This window comes from Strongylocentrotus purpuratus, unplaced genomic scaffold, assembly GCF_000002235.5.
Source record: "Strongylocentrotus purpuratus isolate Spur 01 unplaced genomic scaffold, Spur_5.0 spur5_scaffold_1, whole genome shotgun sequence".
NCBI classification, from domain to species: domain Eukaryota; kingdom Metazoa; phylum Echinodermata; class Echinoidea; order Camarodonta; family Strongylocentrotidae; genus Strongylocentrotus; species Strongylocentrotus purpuratus.
In genome coordinates, this window is record NW_022145594.1 from 23,470,290 (window position 1) to 23,494,471 (window position 24,182).

General features: G+C 36.3%; 1 protein-coding gene and 1 long non-coding RNA gene across 4 annotated transcripts in view; one reads left to right on the top strand and one right to left on the bottom strand.

Moving 5' to 3' along the window:
• Nucleotides 1-4,219: 4,219 nt before the first annotated feature.
• Nucleotides 4,220-24,182, bottom strand: part of LOC593614 (V-type proton ATPase catalytic subunit A) — a 28,787-nt gene continuing 8,824 nt past the window's right edge. For 2 of the 3 annotated variants that reach the window (XM_030977836.1, XM_030977838.1), the window contains exons 5-14: nt 18,852-18,989; nt 17,653-17,804; nt 16,061-16,223; nt 14,649-14,757; nt 13,619-13,741; nt 12,590-12,704; nt 10,789-10,996; nt 9,071-9,225; nt 6,936-7,107; nt 5,377-5,469 (exon numbers count right to left, since the gene is read on the bottom strand). In XM_030977836.1, coding sequence (XP_030833696.1) covers nt 5,377-5,469; nt 6,936-7,107; nt 9,071-9,225; nt 10,789-10,996; nt 12,590-12,704; nt 13,619-13,741; nt 14,649-14,757; nt 16,061-16,223; nt 17,653-17,804; nt 18,852-18,989 — 1,428 coding nt within the window. Of the gene's footprint in view, nt 5,470-6,935; nt 7,108-9,070; nt 9,226-10,788; nt 10,997-12,589; nt 12,705-13,618; nt 13,742-14,648; nt 14,758-16,060; nt 16,224-17,652; nt 17,805-18,851; nt 18,990-24,182 lie in introns of all 3 variants that reach the window. The other variant, XM_030977837.1, reaches the window with a different exon arrangement.
• On the top strand, nt 20,147-22,695 carry LOC115920986. Its single transcript, XR_004062649.1, has 2 exons — nt 20,147-20,365; nt 21,237-22,695. It is a non-coding gene; the product is annotated as an uncharacterized LOC115920986 (long non-coding RNA).

The window sequence follows — 24,182 nt, forward strand, 5'->3', positions numbered from 1 at the left end:
TCTTTTAAGTAATTGTTCTCATGTCAGGTCCCTTTTTCATGAAGCTTATTATCAGTAACAAGTTACAATAATTGTTAAAAGCTACTGAAACCCTCGCATCTGATTGGCTGAGAGCAGATTTGTAATAGATATGTGGCCGAATTGTTATGGATAACAAGTTTCATGAAACAAGGGCCCATGTCTAAACTGTGAAAATATTTATCTTTACCGGTACTTTATAGTTAAGTGCGGGCGTGTTCATACGCGTGTGATTTAACAAAAAATAATATATATTAACAAAGCGAACTTGATAAGTGTATTAGTTTTAATTTAATATTGTTTCGAGGAATGACTATCTACTGTACCAATTTTTCAACATCCTTTCGTGCCTTTTCGTGTCTATACATGTTTTTGATCTTAACATGTATTTCTTCTTTTTAGTAAGAGATCAACCACGATTAAAAATAATATTTCATTTTTGTTTCCCGAAATAATGTGGCGGGCATAACTATATATCAAATAGCAGTTTGCAACAATCCACTGCTTTATCATGGAATGTATCGCTGTCTCGAATTCGATCTGTACTAAAATGTTATTTAGCATCCCATCATAACCGGTATTATATTATTATCATAACGTGTGACTGACAGTGAATTATATTCAAATGAAGTATGATGCGTTATTACAGAATTTTATTTCTAATATCCAGACTCTCATCATGTTTTTGACATACAAAAGTACACCAGGGACCCATTTCACAAAGCCTTTTTTCAATGACAAATAACAAAAATCAGTGACAAATCTGCTGATAGCCAATCAGAAGCAAGGATTTCAATAGCTTATAACAAGAACTGTCATATTTTGTCCCTGATGACAAGTTTTGTGAAACGGGGCCCAGGAAGTTGAATTTGACATAATCAAGATGGCGTCTTATCAAGGTGTATCGTTATAACTTAATGTATACAGCTCATATGTATTCGTCCTTTCAACTTTGTTGTAACAACTGTTTCATTAAAATACTAGAAAACTTCTAAATTTGTTGTTCCTGTGTGTGTATGGCCTTGACTTATTTTTAAATAGCATATAGCCTACAACTCTGAGTTCTCTCCCTTTCTCTTTCTTTTAGTCAGTTAAGATTTATTTTATTCTCTGTTAAAACTCATTTTTTAATCTGCAGGAGAGAGAAATGAAACTTATGACAGATGAGAGAGAGAAAGAGAGAATCTCTCTATCTCTCTCTCTCTCTCCGCTCTCTCAGAGAGAGAGAGAGAGAGAGACAGACAGACAGAGAGAGAAGAGAGAGGGAGAGAGGGTTACACGGGGAAAGAAATAGAGATTAGAGATATAAAATGATTGAGATATAACGGAATTTTTTTTAAAAGAGATATTGACGGAGATGAAGAGAGAGGAGAAAGCGAGAGTTTTACAATATGTTCGCCGATCACCATATCAAATCTGATTTTATAGCAGCTATTAGCACTTGAGCATACTTGCACACATGTGCTTGAGTAAGTGTTATAACCGCAGAGTAATATATATATATATATACATATAAAATAAACTCTTGCAACTATTAAAGTGTCCAGTTTTGCAAGTTTTAAAACTTATATTAGAGCTATCATAGAAAAGGAGAAACTATACATAGATGCTTTTCATACGCAAATCCTGCCAAAAATGTGAATATGCCCCATTGTATTTTATACACAGTACATGTATATCTAACTTATGACCGATTTGTTGAGAGGATATTAAACTAAATAATTGAAGATCATTTTTATCCCTAATCATGCATGTAGTTGTTGGTGTATTTGTGATTCATCAATATTGTAAAGCTTTGAATACAACATACAAGAAACACAACACAAATCAATTTACATTTGTTAATACATGTATGACCATTTATTTATATACATCTTCTAATATATATTCCATTTCTCTACAATTTTTCCATCCCAAAATGCTGACAAATGTTTGATACCCTAGGGATATGATTAAAGGATACAATAGAACATTGAATATAATATATAGAAAGGAAGATGTTTCATTGAAAAGATACGACAGAGTCTAAAATCACGAGAGTTGCAAGTTCATCCACGAAATACAGAGAGTATATCACTAGAAGAATAATAAAGCTTCAACATAACAGACATAAGCGACATTTATAAATGAAAAATAAAGAGAAAGAATAAAAGTGTTAGGTCCTCTGAGGATTTTGCATTCATAAAGTAAGCGCTTCATACAAAAGAAAAATGATTTTCAACGCAGCTGGGAATCTTGCTACAGTATAAATCTCATATATCTCTTTCCGTAAAATGGTATGAATACTCCCTAAAATAGTGGAGATGGTGCACATTTGTCTGGGGCTTGAAATCCAGTGATCAGGGGAAATAATGATTTGGTTAAGCCCATTGACATATATGCCCTACAGATATACAAAATTTCATCCTTGTATTGTTTTTTATAATTCAGGACTTTCCACCCCAATTATTTTTGCCTGATAGCACAAACGTCTCTCTATTAAAACAGATGGTAAACCACAAGTCCTATGGCAGATTAGTCTCCTTTCAGGGATTCCAGGTGATAAACACCATTCTTCATCAGGTAAAACAATGCTATAAATGACGAAATGCTTCTTGTATCAAAACTAGTTCAGATCAGCTTGTGAAGTCATTATGCAGGGTGCAGTTTGGCATATCACTTGAATGTAGTATTGTAAAAAATATTGCAAATAAGGAAATTGAGATGATATTTTGCTGTACAAGATGACACAAGCTATGTACGATACAAGGTGAAAGAGCCAACACAACGAGAACAGCGAAATGTGACTAAATTAAACCTGATCAATTGATTTCAAAGACTCCTCACAACTTGTATGTAGTTATGCTGTATTCACATAGCCAATTCTCCAAGACTATTCGTCCTCCTTGTAGCTTTCACTTGGTTTAATCTCTCAATTACAGTATTTTGGTACGTGATTAAAACTCAGTTTAATTGCCCTCAATCGAGTGCCCACTAATGAAGACACACTGTGTTATTACATAACAAAGCCTAAACAATAGGTTAGCGTTGTGTGTGCAGTCAGTGTGCATATATATTATTATATATTAGCCAGTAGAAGTTTATATTGTCACCACAGTATGGATATAACCTGTATACGTTACACAGTATACCATGTATTCATTACACATGTTTATTACCATCCCATGGTCACTTTATTATACACTGTACTTGTATGCTATGGTCTGCTATAGAAAGATACTAACCTTAATTAAATTAGGTAGGATCAAAACCACTTTAGGAGCAACCTTTAGCTTAAAAAGAATATTACAAATGAACTTCCATGAATCCAATGTATTTCATCTATTCCTACGTTTCAATGTTAAAATGAAAATACAATATCTTCTTAAATCAAAGGAATTCATATCAATTCAAAGATACCGTTGTCAAAATGCAAGTGAAGCGTTTAAATTGTTGGGTAGCATTTCCGCCATTGGCACAGAGAGGGTTAAAGTGTTAAAAAATCAAAGAAAATTATAGAAAAAAAGAAGAAAAAAAGGAGGATACACATTATCCACTTAACCTAATATACAGCACAAAACCATTAACATTGAGTATTGCTAAATATTCTCCGCCTTTACCATTTCACAAACATAACTCGCCCTTTGTTTCTAATATAATAAATTTGAAACTCCTATTACAAAAATCACTACATTGTACAACATTTGAGCACCAAATTACTACTTCCAAGGGGTGACAATTATGACTTTCTTTTTTCATGTCTAGTATAAACTAATAACATCTTCAGAGTGGTGACATTTTCAACTTAAAACTTGACAGTCCAATAATTGCATATTCATTTTATAAACATACGTACTTATACACTAGATGTAAAACTGGCAGAATAAAATGAAACAATTAAAGATGGAGATAGCTATCGGAAGGGATGTCCGAACATCATTCAAATACATTCTAGAAAATATTAACAGCATTTATCTTGTTTTTATAACTCTCTGACCAACCACCTACCGGTATAACAGAACATGGCATTAAATTCAAAAGGGAAATCGAAATGACTGGCAGGACATAGGTACAGCATTTTATGAGCATTGTCAGGAAAGGAAAAAAGGACATTATGTATAGACCGTTAAAGGTGAAGTCCACCCTGATATTGAGTTGGTTTTAATAGAAGCCACTACATCATGCAGGGATGCCAGTTAGAATTGATCATAGGGCCTGAAAATCACCTAGAATGAGCCATTTTGTACACAAAAAAGCCTAAACTATAGTGTGAAAATTACTCTCCAGGGCCTGAATTCAGGCTATTGCCTGAAAACTGGAATCCCTGATCAGTGACATTACAGTTTCTGCCAATTTGAAGAGCCCCTACCTATAGTGATTGCAACTTTTAAAAAGGTATATCTTTCTAATTTTTGTCCAGATAACTTACACCAGTAATCTTCTCTAATGTCTCCTTCCCTCTAAAATAATTTGCTATCAAGAATTGGATTTCCATTTAATGACCTCTCATTTAACCTCTATGCTACATTCACTGTACCCCATACCAGGGGTACTTGGGGCATGCTCATATTATACTGAGTTTACTGACCAATAGTCACACTTTGTCAATAATGTGGTTTACAATATACAGTACTGATTTCAATTATTCAACATTATTATGGAATGTCTGAACACAACTTCAAATTGAAAAACACAAGTACAGAAATAATCTATCACATAATATGATGTTAACTATAGAAATATGTACTACAGGGTCTTAAAGAATATGTTTGCATGATAAATTTCAGTAGAAAGAGAGAAATGTGTTGGTATGTTTACAGAGAATCCAAGCAAAAAGGTTAAGTCTGAAGCAGAAATATTTGTATTGATATTCCCTTGAAACTTTTTTTTCATGCAAAATATTATAATTTTCAATTGAGCAAGTGCACGCAGGAACTAGACCATTACATCAAGCATTGCGGAATTACAAAATCAGTAGTCAACGTGTTAAACAGGGATAAGCAGTCATTTAGAATGTAGATGATACAAAACATGAATTTGAAATTGACATATCTTTGGCTGTTCTGAAAGAGGTGACACAATGCTGCCTTGCTCGATATTAACTCTAGAATAAACACAACATGCGGCTACAAAATACTGTTAAATCATAATCCATTTTGATTCTGTTTCTCTGAAAATGGCCTTGGTTTTCAGGAAGGCCCAATTGCACAATATGAAACAAAGGTTCATCAAAAATATATGACAGATAAAAAGACATAAGGACATGGTTATGTGTGTACTAGAGACATTCCACCACCGACATCAAATGCTATGCATGGGACTTGACAATGATTGTTATATGATTGGTTTATATCTATGACTATATATTTGCTATGTTGGCTAGTCTTCTAGGTTCCTGAAGCCTTGCTGCATCTCATCTAATAAGTCGGCAAAGTCTTGCTTGATTTTGGCTTCACCGTCTTTCACAGGATCCTGAAAAGAAACGAAGGTAATTTCATCAATGATGTAATATCATTACTGGTACACACCTTCACGGTTAGGGCCGCCATTTTAATTTGCATGTAAAAATTGTGTCATCAATGTTTTCTTGTATGTATTGTTACATCACTACCTGCACTGTGCGCTCACATCATATTTACATGGGCGCCATTTTAATTTACGAGTAAACAAATTTGTTAACTAATATAAAAAACGATCACAATGACAAGAACATATTCATTGAAAGAGAAAATAACAGGTATATAACACAAACAAAATAAATATGGTGGGATTTGCAAAGGTGACAGGCCTTTCAATGGAAAACCCCATTACAGAAAATATAAATACATGAAGCCTCTCCTTTTCTGTGGAAATACCATGAACTCATCACAGCCAAGGGTCTGTTATTACAATTTTAGGAAAATCAAATTGTGATGGGATTTTACCCTCATTATTCTCTAGAATTAGAATACTGAGAATAGACTGAGAATAACTGATTGTACTCTTATTACGTGTTGAGATGGGGGTGGGGGTCATTATTTATGGGTAATTGACTGGGGTGGCCCCAACAAAGGCTCAAGGGTAATCTTATCAAATGAACCAATTGTTGCTACATGTAATGCTTCTTTTATTTTATACTCCTAATTTAAGTTGCATGGATAAAATTCTTCTGCAACCCTGTCTTTTGCAGATGCTGAAGAAGTTTCTTTAACATTTCACGAGAATTTCTAGTCAGGTCACAAAACTAGCTGGTTTTAATAATACTCCACTTCTCAAATCCCAAGGGCTTTGTCAAAACCTTTTGTCTTCCTCTAAATCAAATTTGGACAACTATATTCAAAATGAGAGGATGTCTTGGTTTGGTTTGGTTATATTTACGATCATAAAATATGAAATTCAAACACTATTACACACATAAGAAACAAAACTCTCAAATATTTTAGAAGATATTCTAAAAAATTAAAGTGAAGATCGAGGGATCACCCGCTTCAGATCAACCAACAAAGTTGATCTGGTCATCCACGAGGTCCCAAAATAACTGCAATAAATTGATTAATTAAAGGGATTAGGTAACTTTGTCTCCGATTCTGAAACAAAATCCCGGATTTAGCTCATGCTGCAATGATAACTAAAAACCTTTAGGTCAGTCAGGAACCCCATGAATTTTACAAGCCTGTCTGATTATCAAGATATTTATGATTCAAAATCAAAATCCATTTTTTTTTTTTTCCTAACGGTTTTCATAACACTACAGTCTATTGGGGAAAACGAGTATGGTAAAACCGGTCACTCAAAGGTTTTTACTTTTTTGAGGCACTTCTTGATCATTTTGAAGCGCAACTTTTTAATGGCTTCAATATTACACCATATCACAGACAATGATAACACGTAGGGCCGTGCATCTCAGATTTAACCTTGTTAAACGATGCCTTTAATGAATGAACTGATGAAAAGCTTACCTTGAATTTCATAGAGGATAGTTTGTACATGATGTCTCCCATGCTCTCTCTGATCAGAGCATATGTGATCTTGTTCTCGCTTTGGGAGGTACTCTCCACAGCGTGTCTGGCCATGTCGTAGAAGGATACAATGTTGCTCAACATCCCAACTGTCTTGTAGAATGGACAATATCTAAGAGAGAAAGAAAGAGATAGAAAAACATGGTCATATTTATTTACCCACAACCGATGCTGTAAATTTGACAGTTTGCTGCATTTTTCCCTTCACCAATTTTCTGATTTGTGTGAGGGTACAGAATAACACAAATTTTATGTAGATAAAGGGAAAAGTATGGTATGTTGAATAATTATAATAATATTCAGTTCTTGTATAGCGCATATAACATTATATAACTTCCCTATTCGCTTCCTAAGAGCTTTTGGAAATTATTACCCCCGCTTGAGCTCCAGCAGCCATTATCAGCGCACAGTGCAGTTAAAGGAATAATCCTACCAGGTACCCATTCACCTCACCTGGGTTGAGTGTGGCAAATGTACATTAATGTCTTGCCAAAGGACATAAGTGCTGTGGCTGGACTTGTACCGCGGACCTTGTGATCTACAGTCCGGTGACATATCCACTCGACCACGACACCTCTACTACCTTAAAGCTTATCTGTACTAGTTTGGCATGGAGGGATTAGGCCACCCTGCCAGGTCACTGACAGGTGGTTATCTCATCAACTGAGCTCTCAATTAACACAAGAAAAAGAGGATCACAGGGGACCAATGGTCACCGATTAGGCACTATTTTCTATATAGAGGGAGCAGGTAGCTACAATTAGGACATTGTGGCTTTAAATGTTATATTGCCCACTTAAATGGAGACAAAATCACTGCATAATCTAAACAAAATTTTAGAACACAGTGCTAATGGGGAGTGTTCTATAAGTATAATGCCATTGTAAAACTGCAAAAAAAAAACAAGGGAAACGCTCTCGGCGGTCTCGCCTGCATAACGCAATTCAATATGATAAACCAGAACGTCAATGACGTAGCGCTCATCCGCATCTCACAACAACAAATATCGTAAATTTTATGTGGTACACTTTTGAACTGGTCAAAAAATAGAAATTTGATAATTTCATTTCATTTGCATAAAGTACCATAAATAATCAATGGAGCAAAATCTCACAATTCTGTGTAGAAGTTTATTGTTCCAAATTTAGCTCTACCAGATAAGGCAAAATCGGTCAAGAAATGAGGGAAAAGAAGCAATTTTTGTTATTTTTGGAATAAATTTGCATAAATTACCAAAATTAATTAATGGAGAACAATTTCAAAATTCTGTGTAGAAGTTTAGTGTACCAAAGTTAGCTCTACGATATAAAGCAAACCAAATCAAAATCGGTCGAGAAATGAAGGAGAAGAAGCCTTTTTTGTGATTTCGAATTAATTTGCATAAATTAGTATAGATAATGAATTTCACGATTCTGTGTAGAAATTTTAAATCCCCTCCTAGCCCTATCATATGAAACAATCAGAATCAAAATCGGTTGAAAAATAACGAAGAAGAAGCATTTTGAAAATCTTAATGTTGATGCCACAACAAAGTCTAAGTTTGTTGACCTTAAATGGCCTTTGACCTTAACTTAGTGACCTGAAATTCTACTCACATGATTGGGTAGACTTGATAACCCTATAGTCCAAGTTTCATTGACTAAGAACTTATACTTTCAAGATTATATCAAAAATTCAAAAACTTAACCTTAGGTTCAGTTTTCGATGATGATGCTACAACATAGTCCAAGTCTGTTGACCTTAAATGACCTTTGACCTTGACTTTGTGATCTGAAATTCTACTCACATGATTGGGGATACTTGATTACCCTTTAGTCAAAGTTTCATTGACTAAGAACTTATACTTTAAAAATTATACCAAAAATTCAAAAACTTAACCTTAGGTTAAGTTTTTGATGTTGACGCCGTCGCCGTCGCCGTCGCCGCCGCCGCCGCCGTCACCGGAAAAGCGGCGCCTATGTCTCGCTTTTTGCTACGCAGGCGAGACAAAAAATCAAACAGAAATAAATAAATCAAATCATATCAAATAAAATCAATCTATTAACTCTTATCAGAATATTTTTCAAGCGACTCACCTATCATACGATGAGTATCCGTTCTGCTGGAGGAAGTCATCCTTGAGTAGTTTAGCAATCTCTAGGGTGATCTTATCGGACTCAGCGAGGGAGCCCTTTCCTACCAGCTGCACAATTTCAGACAATTCTTCCTCTTCTTGCAAGATCTCCCTCACCTACAGCAAAAAGATAAAAATATTATAATAATGAACTCATTAGCTGCATTTACACTGGAAGTAAAAATCATTGATTTTGATTGTATTCCTGTGTAATGTAGGTATTTAAATACTTCTGGCAAACAACGAAAAAACCTAAATAAGAAACAAAAATCACCTCTGGAGTGTGCTTTTTTCTGAATGCCTGCCCAAATTTCACCCGTTTTTGCAGTGTAAAATCAATTCATTTTATTTCAATGAATCAAAAACACCAGGGTGGTGTTTCACAAAGACTAAGATTGACTTAAGTTGGACTTAACAATGGCATGCTATTCAGGCCACCGGTTGCTCTCACCATTGGTCTCTCAACTATGATCTTTAGATAACATTTTTCCTTCAATAATGAATTATCAAAGAATAAAAATTCTATAGATTTGTGTTAATGATTTGTACGTCAATTGAGAGACCAGTGCCATTGAACACGTTGAGACCAAACAGTGGCATGAATGCTCTGTCATAGTTAAGTCCAACTTAAAGTCGATCTTGGACTTTGTGAAACACAGATAAATAAATTAATAAATTAAATAGATTTAATAAATAATCAAAAAATAAAATTTCTGTAGATTTGTGATCATGATTTGTACGTCCATTGATAGACCATTGCCAGTAAACCTTGAGAGCAAACAGTGGCATGAATGCTCTGTCATAGTTAAGTCTAACTTAAAGTTGATCCTAGTCTTTGTGAAACACCCCCCAGGGCCCTGCTTCAATAACACTGTTAAAAAAACAAGTTACAATAACTGTTATAAATATAAGCTACTGAAGTCCTGTCATAGAAGTTTCGCACTTGTTCCCGATGAAAAGTTTCATGAAACAGGGATCCTGCACTGACATTTTTAAACCTAACCTAGCCATCCTAGCGCTGCATATTAATATTTGAATAATATATAAATATTTGCGTTGGTACGGCAAGGTGGAGAACAAATTACTATATTAGCCAGATTCTGGACTAACCAGTATGTCGCAATGATTATGGACAAGTTACAACCTGGAAAGTCATTCGTTTACGGTAAACCATACCAATTTTCGCGCAATGTCACTCATTTTAAGTAAACATAGCTTGCACTTGTATTTTTTGTGTGAAATCTCATTATTTGATAAATTATCGCGTTGGATTCTGTGTGCGTGCGTATCTTGAATATTTATGACTAGCGCATAACGTGTAGGTTCCTATAGAGTACCGAAGCTGTGACGTTATAAAAATCTATTTTTAGAATTTCTCAATTTTTTTCTTCATTTTCCGAAAGAGCATCAAACATGGTAAGGAGCCAGAGCATATAACACTGAGTTCCTATAGGAAATTTATTTATTCAGATGGTCATATCTCAGCCAATACTTAACATATTCAATTGGTTTTCGACATTTGGACATTATTTTTGATGCTATTTCAGGAAATGAAAAAAAAATTGAGAAATTCTAAAAATAGAATTTTGATGACATCACACTTCACCACTCTATTGAGCTAATCAAAAGCAGCGGTAGGATGGCTAGGTTAGGTTAAAAAAAGACGCGTCCTGCACTGACCTTGGTCCTGAGTGGCACAAACTCTGCATAGTTCTTATCATAGAAGTCGTCTAACGCCCTCATGTACTTGGAGTAGCTGATGAGCCAGTTGATGGAGGGGAAGTGCTTGCGCTGAGCGAGCTTCTTATCCAATCCCCAGAACACCTGAACGATACCAAGGGTTGCGGAGGTCACCGGGTCAGAGAAGTCACCACCAGGGGGCGACACACTGAAGAAGAAATAAAAGTTTACTGTTAGTGTCAATGGATGTTGATTAAACTTGAAGGCCTGAATTCACAAAGGAGGTTTACATTTAACCCATGGTTTAAACCCTCATTTACATAACCCATGGATTAAAATTAGCGCAAAATAAGCGTAACACAGTCAAGAGGTCCAATATTTGACGCGCGCAAGGCAAGGTACGCTTATTTGCGCTAATTTTAAACCATGGGTTAAGTAAATGAAGGTTTAAACTGTGGGTGAAATGTAAACCTCTGCTGTGAATTCGGGCCAAAGAGAGTTACACTGTGGGATATTTGGACTATTACAATTCAATCAGAGTTTTTTTTTAAACAGATCCCTGGGTTAACTTTATCATGAAAATAAGTTCAGTTCTACACATAGCTACTCCGATTTCTTACGTTAATCTTAAAAGGGCAGATACCACCAGACCTGCCAACCTCTGGAGTTCAAAAACTGTATTCTTTAATCCCAAAAGTTGTATTTTACTGAAAAAAGTTGTATTCTTGAAAAAAAAACACGGATTGTTACGCGGATCAATGCCTCTTACAGTTCCTACCTACAGGAAGAATTTTTTTTAAGGATCATTGGTTGAATATGCACGATTTTGTCAGGACTGGTGTGTTCGATGTACCAATGATCATACCCAAATTGCTGATGTGAGATGCGTGAAGGATACTTAACAAAACATAATGGGAATTTTGCCATTGAAAATGTCACAAACACAAAATATAAATTATCATTTTTTTTTTTTTTTTTTTTTGAAAATCGTATTTTATTAAGGAAAATCGTACTGTCGTATTTGCTTCTAAAAATCGTACTAAATACGACTAAATCGTACTGGTTGGCAGGTCTGTACCACTCGCCCACCTCCCCTCCCTTAAACTGCTAAGAAAAAGAAAAAGAACAAAAACACTCTAAACATCTGGTTCAAATTAAAGCATCTATGTATGTATGTAATGGTCCACGTACATTATTTCATCATTTTTCCCAAAGGTAGAGGAGGAGGAATGGGGGTAAATTTTACTTAATATCAAGAGGTTGTATGTTGCCTCTTCCCCACTATTCTATGATCATGGTGGCTATCCATTTCTCTTCATGTCAATAAAAAACAAAATTGTACATCAAGTAATGGATTAAAGGGCAAGTCCACCCTGATATTGAGTTGGCTTTAATAGAAGCATGAGGGGAAAATGAGAGAAACATTTCAGTGAATGTTTGAGCAAATTCTGATTAGAAATTTAAAAAAAGTTACAAATTTTTAAAGATGCAATCAATCAAACACAAATTGTCAACACTATGATGTATCTTACGAGCTCCCTTCTCATTTGCCCTGTACTAAAACGCTTGCATGAAACAAATCTATTCAGTCAATTAATAACTATTGCAGAAGATGAAATTTTATGATATTTTCTGTACAGAGCGAATTGGAGAGTGCTCACCAATTTGTGTTTACCTGACAACAACTTCAACAATTCATACCTTTCCTATTTTTCATTGCATATTGCTCAAACTTTCTCTCATTTTTCATTAAAACCAACTTAGTATCAAGATGGATAATATTTCGGGCTGATAGACTTACGCCCCTACGATGCTGACACTGCCCTCTCTGCTGGGGTTTCCTAGACATTTGACTCTACCAGCTCTTTCGTAGAAAGAAGCTAGACGGGCTCCTAGATAGGCTGGGTAACCGCTGTCTGTAGGCAGAAAATGAGCATTTGATACAATTCAGTTCAATTCTATTTTATTCGTCCAAATCAAATAAATGAAAATGTTACATGGGATTTATTTACAAGCAGTAACAAATATATACATAAATTTCAAAAACAGTAATGATTGAAATATATAAGTGATAACTACCGTGTGAGTCAAATAAAAGTTTACACCTAGAAAATTGCTAATTATTTTAAAAATCATTTATGAACAGTAAATTATTATACATCTTATGAAAGAATGTTTTATCCCAAATCATTTGGTATCACTTTTGTGTGATATGTGTTCACGTTTGGATGAACAGGAGGCATTGTTTGCGAGAGTGCAAAAATCGACTTGCGCCGACTTGTTCGGATTAGCGGAGTGAGAGAATTAATTGAATGTATCATGAAATGGATTGCATATGCTTTTTTGCAGAAGCAAAGTCACACACGCGCGCATAAAGTGTTCGTTGATATTTGATATTCGATATTTGATATGTGTGGCATGAATAATTTTGTTAGGGATGTTATTCAGATTTGCAAAGACCGAATTAATACCCAAATCCCAATTGTTTTATTCAAACAAGTCATAAGCAACTTTGGCGCAAGTCGAATTTTGCACTCTCGCAAACAATGCCTCCTGTTTATCAAAGCGTGAACACATACCACACAAAAATGATACCAAATGATTCAGGATAAAACACTCTTTCATAAGATGTATAATAATTTAATTTTCATAGATGATTTTTAAAATAATTTGCAATTTTCTAGGTGTAAACTTTTTTTTGATTCACACTGTATACATCCACATTGAGACAGACAGAAATTTGAGTAAAATTACACATAGTATAAGTACGTGATTGTAAATCATAATAATTTGTGTGGTCAGCATGACTATGGTTTGAAAGACAACTTACCAGCGGGCATTTCAGCCAGACGACCAGAGATCTCTCGGAGGGCTTCAGCCCACCTGGAGGTTGAGTCGGCCATCATAGAGACGTTGTATCCCTGATCACGGAAATACTCCGACAATGTCACACCTGAAAACAGAGAGAAATATCCATGGTCACTGAAAAACTTAAGACAATGATATGCCTGAACAGTAGAAAGGAAGGATGAAATACAGAGCATTATACTGAAAATACCATAGAGACAGATAAATGATCAGAGAATGTTAGGCAGGAAAAGAACAAAGACTAGCATCAAATAGGGTGGTATTCCGATACAAAGTCAAGCCTGGCTTAACTTAGTCCACACTTCTATGGAGTGCCTGTTGCCAAACCATTTACCCTGTACAGATTATTTTAATCCTGCAATGAAAAGTGTCCAAAAATTTTGTTTTGCAATGAAATGGGAAGAAAAAGATAATATGATTATGATCTGAATTTCAATAAAATCACTGGTAGATTATCTTTGTCATAAATATTGAAGGAGCAAGATGAAACCTAGCATTCCATAGAAGTGTGAACTAAAGTTCTTGTTTTGTCTAGACTTAGTTGTGGTCTAACTTAAGAGAATACTACCCATAGTGTTCAGTGAACCTACTCTAATCATCGGGGGGGGGGGGGGGGTTAAAATCTTGTTACTCTGTTTCTGGTAGATGTTTCATTTTTTAAATTTGTAGCTAAGAGCCCATCGATAAATATTCGTTAAAATAATGGCCCAAGCGCCCTTTATCTATGGTAGTCATGAACGCTATCACTATGTTCAACACAATAAGTTTTCACTTTCCAACCAACCAACTTATCAACCAACCAATGAAATGGAAATTTATGCAGATCAAATCGGTCTAAATTCTCAAAAAGTTTCTTGCTCCAAGATGCAAGTTGTTTGCCATGAAAACAGTGACCATGAACATTTCATAAATGCTTCATGTTCCAAACTGTCATGATTCTGGTTTGTCATTAATCATTACTCAAATTGCTACAAGGCTAGGTCTGTTCTTACCTGTGTAGATGGACGCTTCCCTAGCAGCTACAGGCATGTTGGATGTGTTAGCCACCAAGGTAGTTCTCTTCATAATGGACTCTGTCTTCCCACCGATTTCTACTGTCAGCTGAAAGTGGGGGAGAGAAATTTACAACGGGGTAAAAACTGCTCCAAAATGTAGACTTTGTATAATGATAATTACAAATAGTTTGCATGTGAATAGCATAAATTATAGTGCATCTCTTTGGTTTGTATGCTCTTGTCTAGACTGTGTCTAGCAGTCGATACAAGGCAACGTGTTCTACAGCTGTGTTGAGAGAGGAAACTGTAAATCGAAGAGTCTTAAAGACGCATATGAGGGGGTTCTCGTGAGGAATTCAACACCGTTTGGGTGTTTATCCCATAACAGGTGTTGAAAAACACCAGAATTGGCCTTTTATGACCAACAGGTGACCCATGTAATGCTTTGCATTTTCCATCCATTCACACATTATGGTAAAGTCATTGTTTTACTTTTCCCTTAATAATAATAATAATAATAATAATAATAATCTTTGAGTCCACTCCGAATTTTATTAAACCGAAATGGAAATTCTTTTTGCCCAATTGATCGTGAGCCCGGCAGCCACTGAGCAGCGCCAGATCGACGTTGCTCTATCCCTTATTGTTGAACGCCAAACAAGGTAGCAGCAACTCCCATCTTTTAACATCTTTTGGTATGACGCGGCTGGGGTTCGAACCCACGACCTCCCGGTTGTGAGGCGGACGCTCTACTGACTGAGCCAACACTCCGGTTTTAAACCTGAAGACTATCTGAAAGACGGGGGATTTCTTGATAGACCTATGGGTTTGCTGTGTGCAACACCAATTAATAGTATTAGCAACAAGTCTGGCGTCAACAAATTTAACTATTTATCAATGGCCAAGGATGAATTTCTACGATAAATTTGCTTTCAGCCAATCAAATGCCATGATTTCAGTAGCTTATAACAATTGTTGTAAGCTGTTGATAACAAGCTTTATGAAACAGGACCATGATCTGGAAAGCACACTGAAACTGATGACACCGGAGTCAAACAGGGGGGTGTTTCACAAAGATCCAAAGTTGAATTTATGTCTTAGTTGGACTTAACAATTATGGAAAGCCGTTGGCATCTTTGAAAATATTTTTAAAAGTTATTTAAATGGGCATAAAATGTTAATACAAATCATTCATATTTTCTATTATCAAGGAGATTTTGTGTTCTTGATGTGGAATTGATAAAAGTCTAAAATACTTGAGTTTTCACTTTTAAATATATTTTATTTTAAGGCTACGAATGGCTCTCCATAATTTTTAAGTCCAACTTAGAGTTAAGTTCGACTTAGGATCTTTGTGAAACACTCCCCAAGACTCAAAATGAGAGAGTCACTCGATTGAAGCTGCTTACCTCTGGGAAATCTCTTAACACTTCAGACATCTCGTTGCCACGTTCACCACATCCTACGTAGACGATGACGTCACTGTTCGAATACTTGGACAGCGATTGAGAGATGACGGTCTTTCCGCACCCAAAGGCTCCTGGGATAGCAGTCGTTCCACCTTGAACACACCTGGATAGAAAGCAGAAATAGTGTTCATTAGATACCTGTACTGTTAGAGTGACTTTTGATTCTGATTTGAATAACATAGATTTGGCACACCAATGCAATATCTTATCCAAATCATCTTACTTACTTAATATCCAATATGAAAATTGTTTTCCTATTTAAACAGAGTTGCTTAAATAAGTAATTAGTGTTATGCATTAGTATTTCCTGTGCATACATGACTAACACAAGTTATCTTTAGACCTATGGAATCTCTTTATACAATATATATTGTATTAATCACAGAAAATGTAACTATTACTACTGTGGTATGGTTGACCCGTCTTTGATCATAGTATTCACAAATTTGCTATTTTTTGGCTGTAATACTACATACTAAGTCATACAAGCTTAGCAATAGATACAAGACACTTTGTCCAAAATCTACACTGAGTTGTCAATTTGTAAAAGAAATATATGAACAGATGACTCATTCATCCCTTCAGAAAATGTTGGAGCTTATGACTAAAGACTCGTTCATACACAGGAAACCATTTTTTTTTTTTTTTTAACGTGTAAATAAATAACAAGTGAGAATGAAATAGTTAGTGCAACAAAGATCCCACACAGACTCACTATCTACATGTATGCATTAGGAGATATAGAAATGCAAAGCGTATTATGCTTTAATAATAATAATAATAATAATAGTGGGTTCTTGTATAGCGTTCATGTGAGACTTTACACTCCCCGCGCTCCACAATTACTACCCTAGCTTAAGCATGGCAGCCATTATGGCACTCTAGCGTTTCAAGGAATTTAAATCCAGCCAGGTACCCATTTACCTCAGCTGGGTCAAGTGTGGCAAATGTAGATTAATATCTTGCATAAGGACATTAGTGCCATGGCGGGAATTGAACCACAAACCATGTGATCCACAGTCCTGGTGACATATCCACTAGACCACGACACCTCCCTCTTAAAGGCCTTCTGTACTAGTTTGCTAGGAGGGTTTAGACCACCCAGGAAGGTCACTGACAGGTGGCTATCTCATCAACTCAGCTCTCAATTAACATAGGAAAAAGAGGATCATGGGGGACCAATGGTCACCAATTAGGCATCGTTTTCTATATAGAGGGAGCAAGTAGCTACAAGTAGTACAGATGGGCTTTTAAAAAAACGCTGTGGATTTGTGCGTCGTATGTGAACAGACCTGAGGAGGTTGAATCAATAGCGAGTTTTCGCACAGTGACGCAAGTGCTGACTACGGGTATTTAAATGAGCTCGCCACCCTGTACTAGCTCGACTCTCCCGACGTTATTACAGCTGAATTCCGTCATAGGTTTGGACGCTATGGGAAAAAATTTGCTCTGAGTGAGACCCTGCGAAGATTAGCGTTGTAGAAGGCTGCGTCGCCGGTTGCGAAAACTCGCTATTAAAGAGCGGAACTTACGGGAAGAGAGCATCCAGAACCCTCTGTCCAGTGAGGAGGGGGTAGTTGGCTGGGAGCTTCTCCGAGACAGGTCTGATGGTACGTACTGGCCATACCTGAAGCATGGTGTGTTTGGTCTTTTGTCCGTCAAACTCTGTTTCCAAGACAACGTCCTGCGCAAAAATGAAGAAGGTCATATTCAATTATCACAAATAGAAGCAAATTTTTTTCATTCCATATCCAGATTTCTGATACATATTTCTCTTCATCATTTGTACAGTCAGACCTGACTATAGCGACCGCCCAAGGGAAACACAAAATGTGGTGTTTGAAGACCATATTCAGATCTCTTAACCATATTTCTGTTCATCACTCGTACATGTACATGCTTTTGGGGCATATCCTGGGGTCCTAATCTGAAAATGATTGTTATCTTTGATGTAAGATTAAAGATTTTAATTGTCGGAGTGAATCAGGGCAAGTCAGTGGTAAATGTCTGTCCAAAGCTGACCGTGTTTGCACAAATTTAAAAGAAACATCTGCGCAAGCACCAATTGAAAGTTTTAGTTTAAGGTATTTTCAGTTTGTTTTGACAATTCACATAATTTTCCCTAACAACAAAGATAACATCCTCTCCTACCAGCGCTATAGTTCTCTTTAGAACAACAAGCTCAAGAAGGAAAACCAACAGTCCTTTTCAGTCTAATCCTCCCTCTCTCATATGGTGCAACCGTCAGCCTACTGTATAAAGATTACATAGTTTTCAGAATATGGCCCCAGGACGGGGGTGAGGGGGATTTTACAATATTACACAGTTAAAGATGAAGTTGAGTTCTGGTCATGCGATTGCATTGTGAAAGAAACGGTGTGGAATCGACCAGAAAAGGTTGATCATCTAGCATATAAGAATTGTATTGCAAGGTTCTGGAATCATCAAAATGATAAGAAATTTGGCCAAGTCTTGGTAAAGTTACAAACACTGTACACAGAAAGATACAAGAACATGTGGTGTAAAAATCCTACCCTGGAATTTTACGATGTTACATGACATATTTAGAATATGAAGGCATTTGAAGTGCCATGCTTTTCAGGGAACATGTCTTATCTGATGTTCTTCCACACTTGCATAATAAGAATAATAATGCTCACAACTTATTTTTCACCTCTTCCCAGAACTCAACCTTCTCTTTAAGGTAGGCCGAATGGGCTTCCGTACTCACCGTGATAGTATATAAACCTGGCTCTGCAATCCATGTGACTGTACCCCTGGCCTTTGGCGGTAGCATGAGACGATGCTCAATCAGGGTATTCTCCGGACACGTCCCGTAGTAATCACCACCCGTGATGTGACTGCCAACCTGTACAAGGGTTAAAGGTCATAGATGGGTCAAAGGTCATGAACAGGGCAAAGGTCAAGAAAGGATTCGGTCTGTAACAAAACGGTTGTTTATAATATAAAGCGCGGCGTCTGAAACAAAAGCTCAGCAGAAACTGAAATCCTTGTTACATTTAAACTAATCATATGCATAATTTTGAGGCAGAAATATTATCTTTAGGATATCCATGTATACCGGTATGTCAATGTAACTGTAAAATACATCAGGCCTTAAATTTCAATATTTTTAGGGCAAGGCCACTTTTCTGTAGGGCACATTCCTATATTACAGCACAAATAGGACAATGGCCCTGGTGGCCTTGGATTAATTTAAGCCCTGATACACGCATCCATTCTGTGATTTAGTTTAGTTCCATTTACTTTTGGAAATTTCTCATTAATAGTTTGATCTTTATCTGGGTAACCCTAATTACAGAGTAAAATAAATGAGAGCTAGAAATACATTGCATAGAGAGCCAGGGTTTCACACTGATCCAAAGTGGTCTACATGTATGTTAAGGAAGCTGTAAAAAAAGGTGTTTTTATATCTCTCACAGAAATGATTGGAATTGATCTGGTGTCATGCATTGCAGAAGATATTGCCCGATATACCTTATATTACCAATCTATCTGGACCAATCTATCTGGACCAATCTATCTGGTCCAATCTATCTGGTCCAATCTATCTGGTCCAATCTATCTGGACCAATCTATCTGAACCAATCTATCTGAACAAAACTATCTGGACCAATCTATCTGGACCAATCTATCTGGACCAATCTATCTGGACCAATCTATCTGGACCAATCTATCTGAACCAATCTATCTGGACCAATCTATCTGAACCAATCTATCTGGACCAATCTATTTGGACCAATCTATCTGGACCAATCTATCTGGACCAATCTATCTGGACCAATCTATCTGGACCAATCTATCTGGACCAATCTATCTGGACCAATCTATCGGAACCAATCTATCTGGACCAATCTATTTGGACCAATCTATCTGGACCAATCTATCTGGACCAATCTATCTGGACCAATCTATCTGGACCAATCTATCTGGACCAATCTATCTGGACCAATCTATCTGGACCAATCTATCTGGACCAATCTATGTGGACCAATCTATCTGGACCATAGAGATATATACTTAATAACACTAGAGGGCGTACTCGCTCAAATTGCTGTGTGGACCTGGAGCTGTGGCCGCCATTACTAAGGAGGGCAGAAAAACGAACGACCCAACAAGATACTGTGCACAACATACGTGGAAAAAATTGGAGAAGCCAGGTTCGTGCGTTGCATTTGGATGTTCGAACCGAAGAAAGAAAGGGAACTGCATAATATTTCACAAGTAAGTTCTTCTTAATGTTATGTTGATTAATAAGGAGATTTTAGAGCTAAAAATGCAGTTTATGCAGTGACTGTAGTCTGTACCCGGGTTGTCTCATGACAAGCCACCGCAGCTCCTGCAGCAGCGGAGCGCGCCAGTCCACGCCCGCCGGGCTGGGGCAGGCATGGGTTAGGTTCTGGGGATGGTGATGGGGAAAATTCTGCTGCGCTGGAGTCGCTCGCAACTCCAAGGGCCAGAGAGTCCAACTCGGAAATATAACTCCATGAGCTTGATTCTATTAAAGAAAAGTCTAGAATAAAACGATACAATTAATTTTATCTTATCTAATTTCAAGATAAAAATCAAATGTCAACTTCTTTAGATCTATATTTTAACTATAGACTAGACTCTAGATCTAGATCTAGACTCTAGATCTAAACTCTACTCTCTAATTTCTAAAGCCCGAAAGGCAAAGCCAGGTTAGACAGAAATAACCGTCTGATATGGGTCATTTCTTTAATAAAACTGACATTTGTTGACATTCCCCATAATATAATCAGAGGTCTAGTGGAGCCAGACGCAGTCTCAGTAGAACAACCGACGATATAGAGAGACTGAAGCTTTTGGTCTAAGCCAGGCTAGCCTGCCAAATTTCACATCACAGGAGTTATCCAACTAGGCTAGGCTAGCCTAAAAATCCCACCGCACACTACACTATTTCTATCAAATTTGCTTATGACTTGCTGACATCATTATTATTTTATTTATTTGGCTGGAAGCTGCTTTCAGTTTCAGTCTTAAAAATCACATGAAATAGCATGAATAGTAGAACAATTGTCATGTTATGAGAAAAAACTCATTATTGTTTCCATTTGCTTTCATTGTAATGCAGGAATACACCCAAGAGAGGAAAAGGATGTTACACACCATTCTCATTCTTAGAGCTGTGCCTACTGTCTTTCCTGGACATCCTCCCTATAAACAGACCCATGGCTCAAGACTCCCAGCAAAACCATGTACAACATCCGAAAGTGTTCCTGTGCCTCCAAAGAAACCCTATGACATTACAAAAGAACATGACTATTCTTTTTCTGTCTGAGTTGATTAGAAACTGAATATAACCAGACAGCAAGTGCAGGATGCCAAGAAACAGCTTAAAGTGGTGAAACAAGGTAAACAGGAGAGATGGAAAAACCAGGACTCTCTTGCAGGAAGTCCACGAAAGCAAGCTCATTAGCCAGGATCAGCTTGACCTACTTCAACACAACTTTGGAGAGAACGCATTTTCAGGAAAAACAAAACAAAACATAGAACTTCATTCGTACAAACTACAAAGACAGATCGGTCTTTTATATTTTGCCTCTTGTCTGCATAGCTTATCCACTGGATGATTGACTGTGAAGCCGTTTAAAACTGGAGAGAGCTTTCAATAATCTTTTAAAAAAACAGAACAATCTGAGACTTTTGTTCTGTGTAATGAAATAAAATTTTGGGGACACATTGTGACAGTTGCACAACCTAACCATAATTTTCTGTTTGTTAACTTTACACGAAGGCAAACTAAAGTGGAACTTAGAAGAATTGATTACATTAGGGGTTAAACAAAATGTACTTGAATTTTGAGTTGGTGTGAGGTAAACTGTATTTGAATATTTACTCTATAAGCTTCATGATTGTACCTGCTGTATCTGATTCAGTTGCTATAATTCGTCCCTATTTTCAGGAAGTGACGGTAGTGAGGAAAATCGTAACGCAAAGTGAATGCATTTTTTTTTCACTACCGTCACTTCGTGAAAACAGCGACAAATTTTTGCAAATTATTTGCACTCTACATGTGCTTTGATTCTGCAGGTACAGTATGGATAACCTGAGATAAACATGTAGACCTTTTTTATAACATTGTCTGGATTGCTCTCAACCAAGTGATTTACATCATTAAAGATGAAAAGCAAGAAATTCACATCAAGTGAGCCCATTTTTAATAAACGAGAAGAATTCACAGATGTGTGGCAATTGAAAAGCCTGTGTTATGCACACCATATACACACCCATAGATCGTTTTGTACATAGGTTTGAATTTTGTTCCAAAATGGAAAACTGCTTTTGAAGAGATTTGATAACAGAAAAATTATATGGAATAATGTCACTAGATGTAAACCCATAAGATTGTGCACTCTTTGGCTTGTTGTATCTACTGTGTACATTTGAGGGTAATCAGTTTCAAATTTATTATTACACCTGATGAATAATGATGTCAAAAGACCATGTTACTATGAGGTTTCACTGAATAGTGTAGTGCAGTATCCTGAGATGTAAGTCTCTTCAATTATAGTTCTTCATAGCAATACAGGTGACTTGGAATATATATGCTCAATTACTATTTCTGGTTTGCATTTATTACTCGATGTATTATTTGTAAATGTGACGCGCCGGCGTGCGCTTGGAGCCAAGACTAGTTAATAAAGTGTTTGTTTTCGCTGACATCTTGAAACATAGACATTGGCCTCCTGACATTTATGTTTTGGGAGTTATTGTGGCGGTTTTGGGATGTGTAATGCTTGTCTTTGGTGGCGAATCAATTTGTTGTGGTTGTGTTGCCTATGATCCGTGACAGTAAATTTTGGGCTAAAATCTGAGGTGTTGTTTTTGCAATGTCTGTCTTTTCAATTGTGATGTATTATTGCAGTATATATGTCCGATAAAATGTCAAAACTTAAATGCCTATGCTGTAGAATATCAACACACGTGTGCCGTGTGGTAATAAAAGGTTCATTTATTCATTTTTTTCTTCAAATTTAATTATAAGTTTATTCTCTAAAACTGGTTGATGAAGAAAATAAGAAATACACTGTATCAAGGAGAATATTATTTATGGAGAAAAAAAGTGGTTTGAATAAATAATTATTACATCAATGATCAGCTGTTTTTAAAGAATATTCATATATATTTATAGTGAACTGTAAAAAATTGAATTACTCTTTCAGACAAAAATAGAGATTTTATAGAGAATGGGTGAAAGACATAAGGTGTGAATTTGATATAAAATGAGTGAGAGAAGAAGAAAAAGAATGTTTGGATGGATGGAAGAATGATTGGATGAGTAAATAACATAATTTTTTAAAATAAATGTGTAGGCCTTTAATTCTTTCCTTCCCCCTCTTCCTATCTTCAGTATCGTCCTTTATCTGCATTTCCATTATCTACCTATCCTTCTATATTATATCTATCTATCCATCTATTTATGTGTCTAGCTATCTACATACCCATCTCTATCCCAAATCTATAAGTATCAATCTGTTTATAATAGTCATAAACATAAAATGAATATATTACCTTTAAAGCATTTTAAATCAATAAACCCTGGCTCTCATAATAACTGAATTAGAAAGACATTGGCCCCCGGCATTGGCCCTGTAGCATAAAACTTTGTTTAATATCATGACATAAATATCAAATACAAGTCCCAAATGCTTGATTCTGATTGGTTGAAAGCCAAGTAATATTTAATGTCATAATATCGCAGTTTTATGTTGACAAAGAGGAAGAAAAATTGAAGATATACTGAAATATAAATAGCTTTTTGTGTCCCTTTTACCTCACCATAACATCCGTAATTAATCTTGACCTACACCAGATACCATGACTGAGGCATGAGTAGGGTTCATGCATTATGCAAAATACCACAATTATAACGTTTCATACTCGAAAACCGATAAATCAACCCGAAAAATGAAGCTTCACATTGCATATCAGTAGCACAGTTTCGAAGGGAACATCCGGGTATTTCTCGAAGTTGTGCCCTCCTTAGTAATGGCGGACCGCGCTCCATGCGCGCACA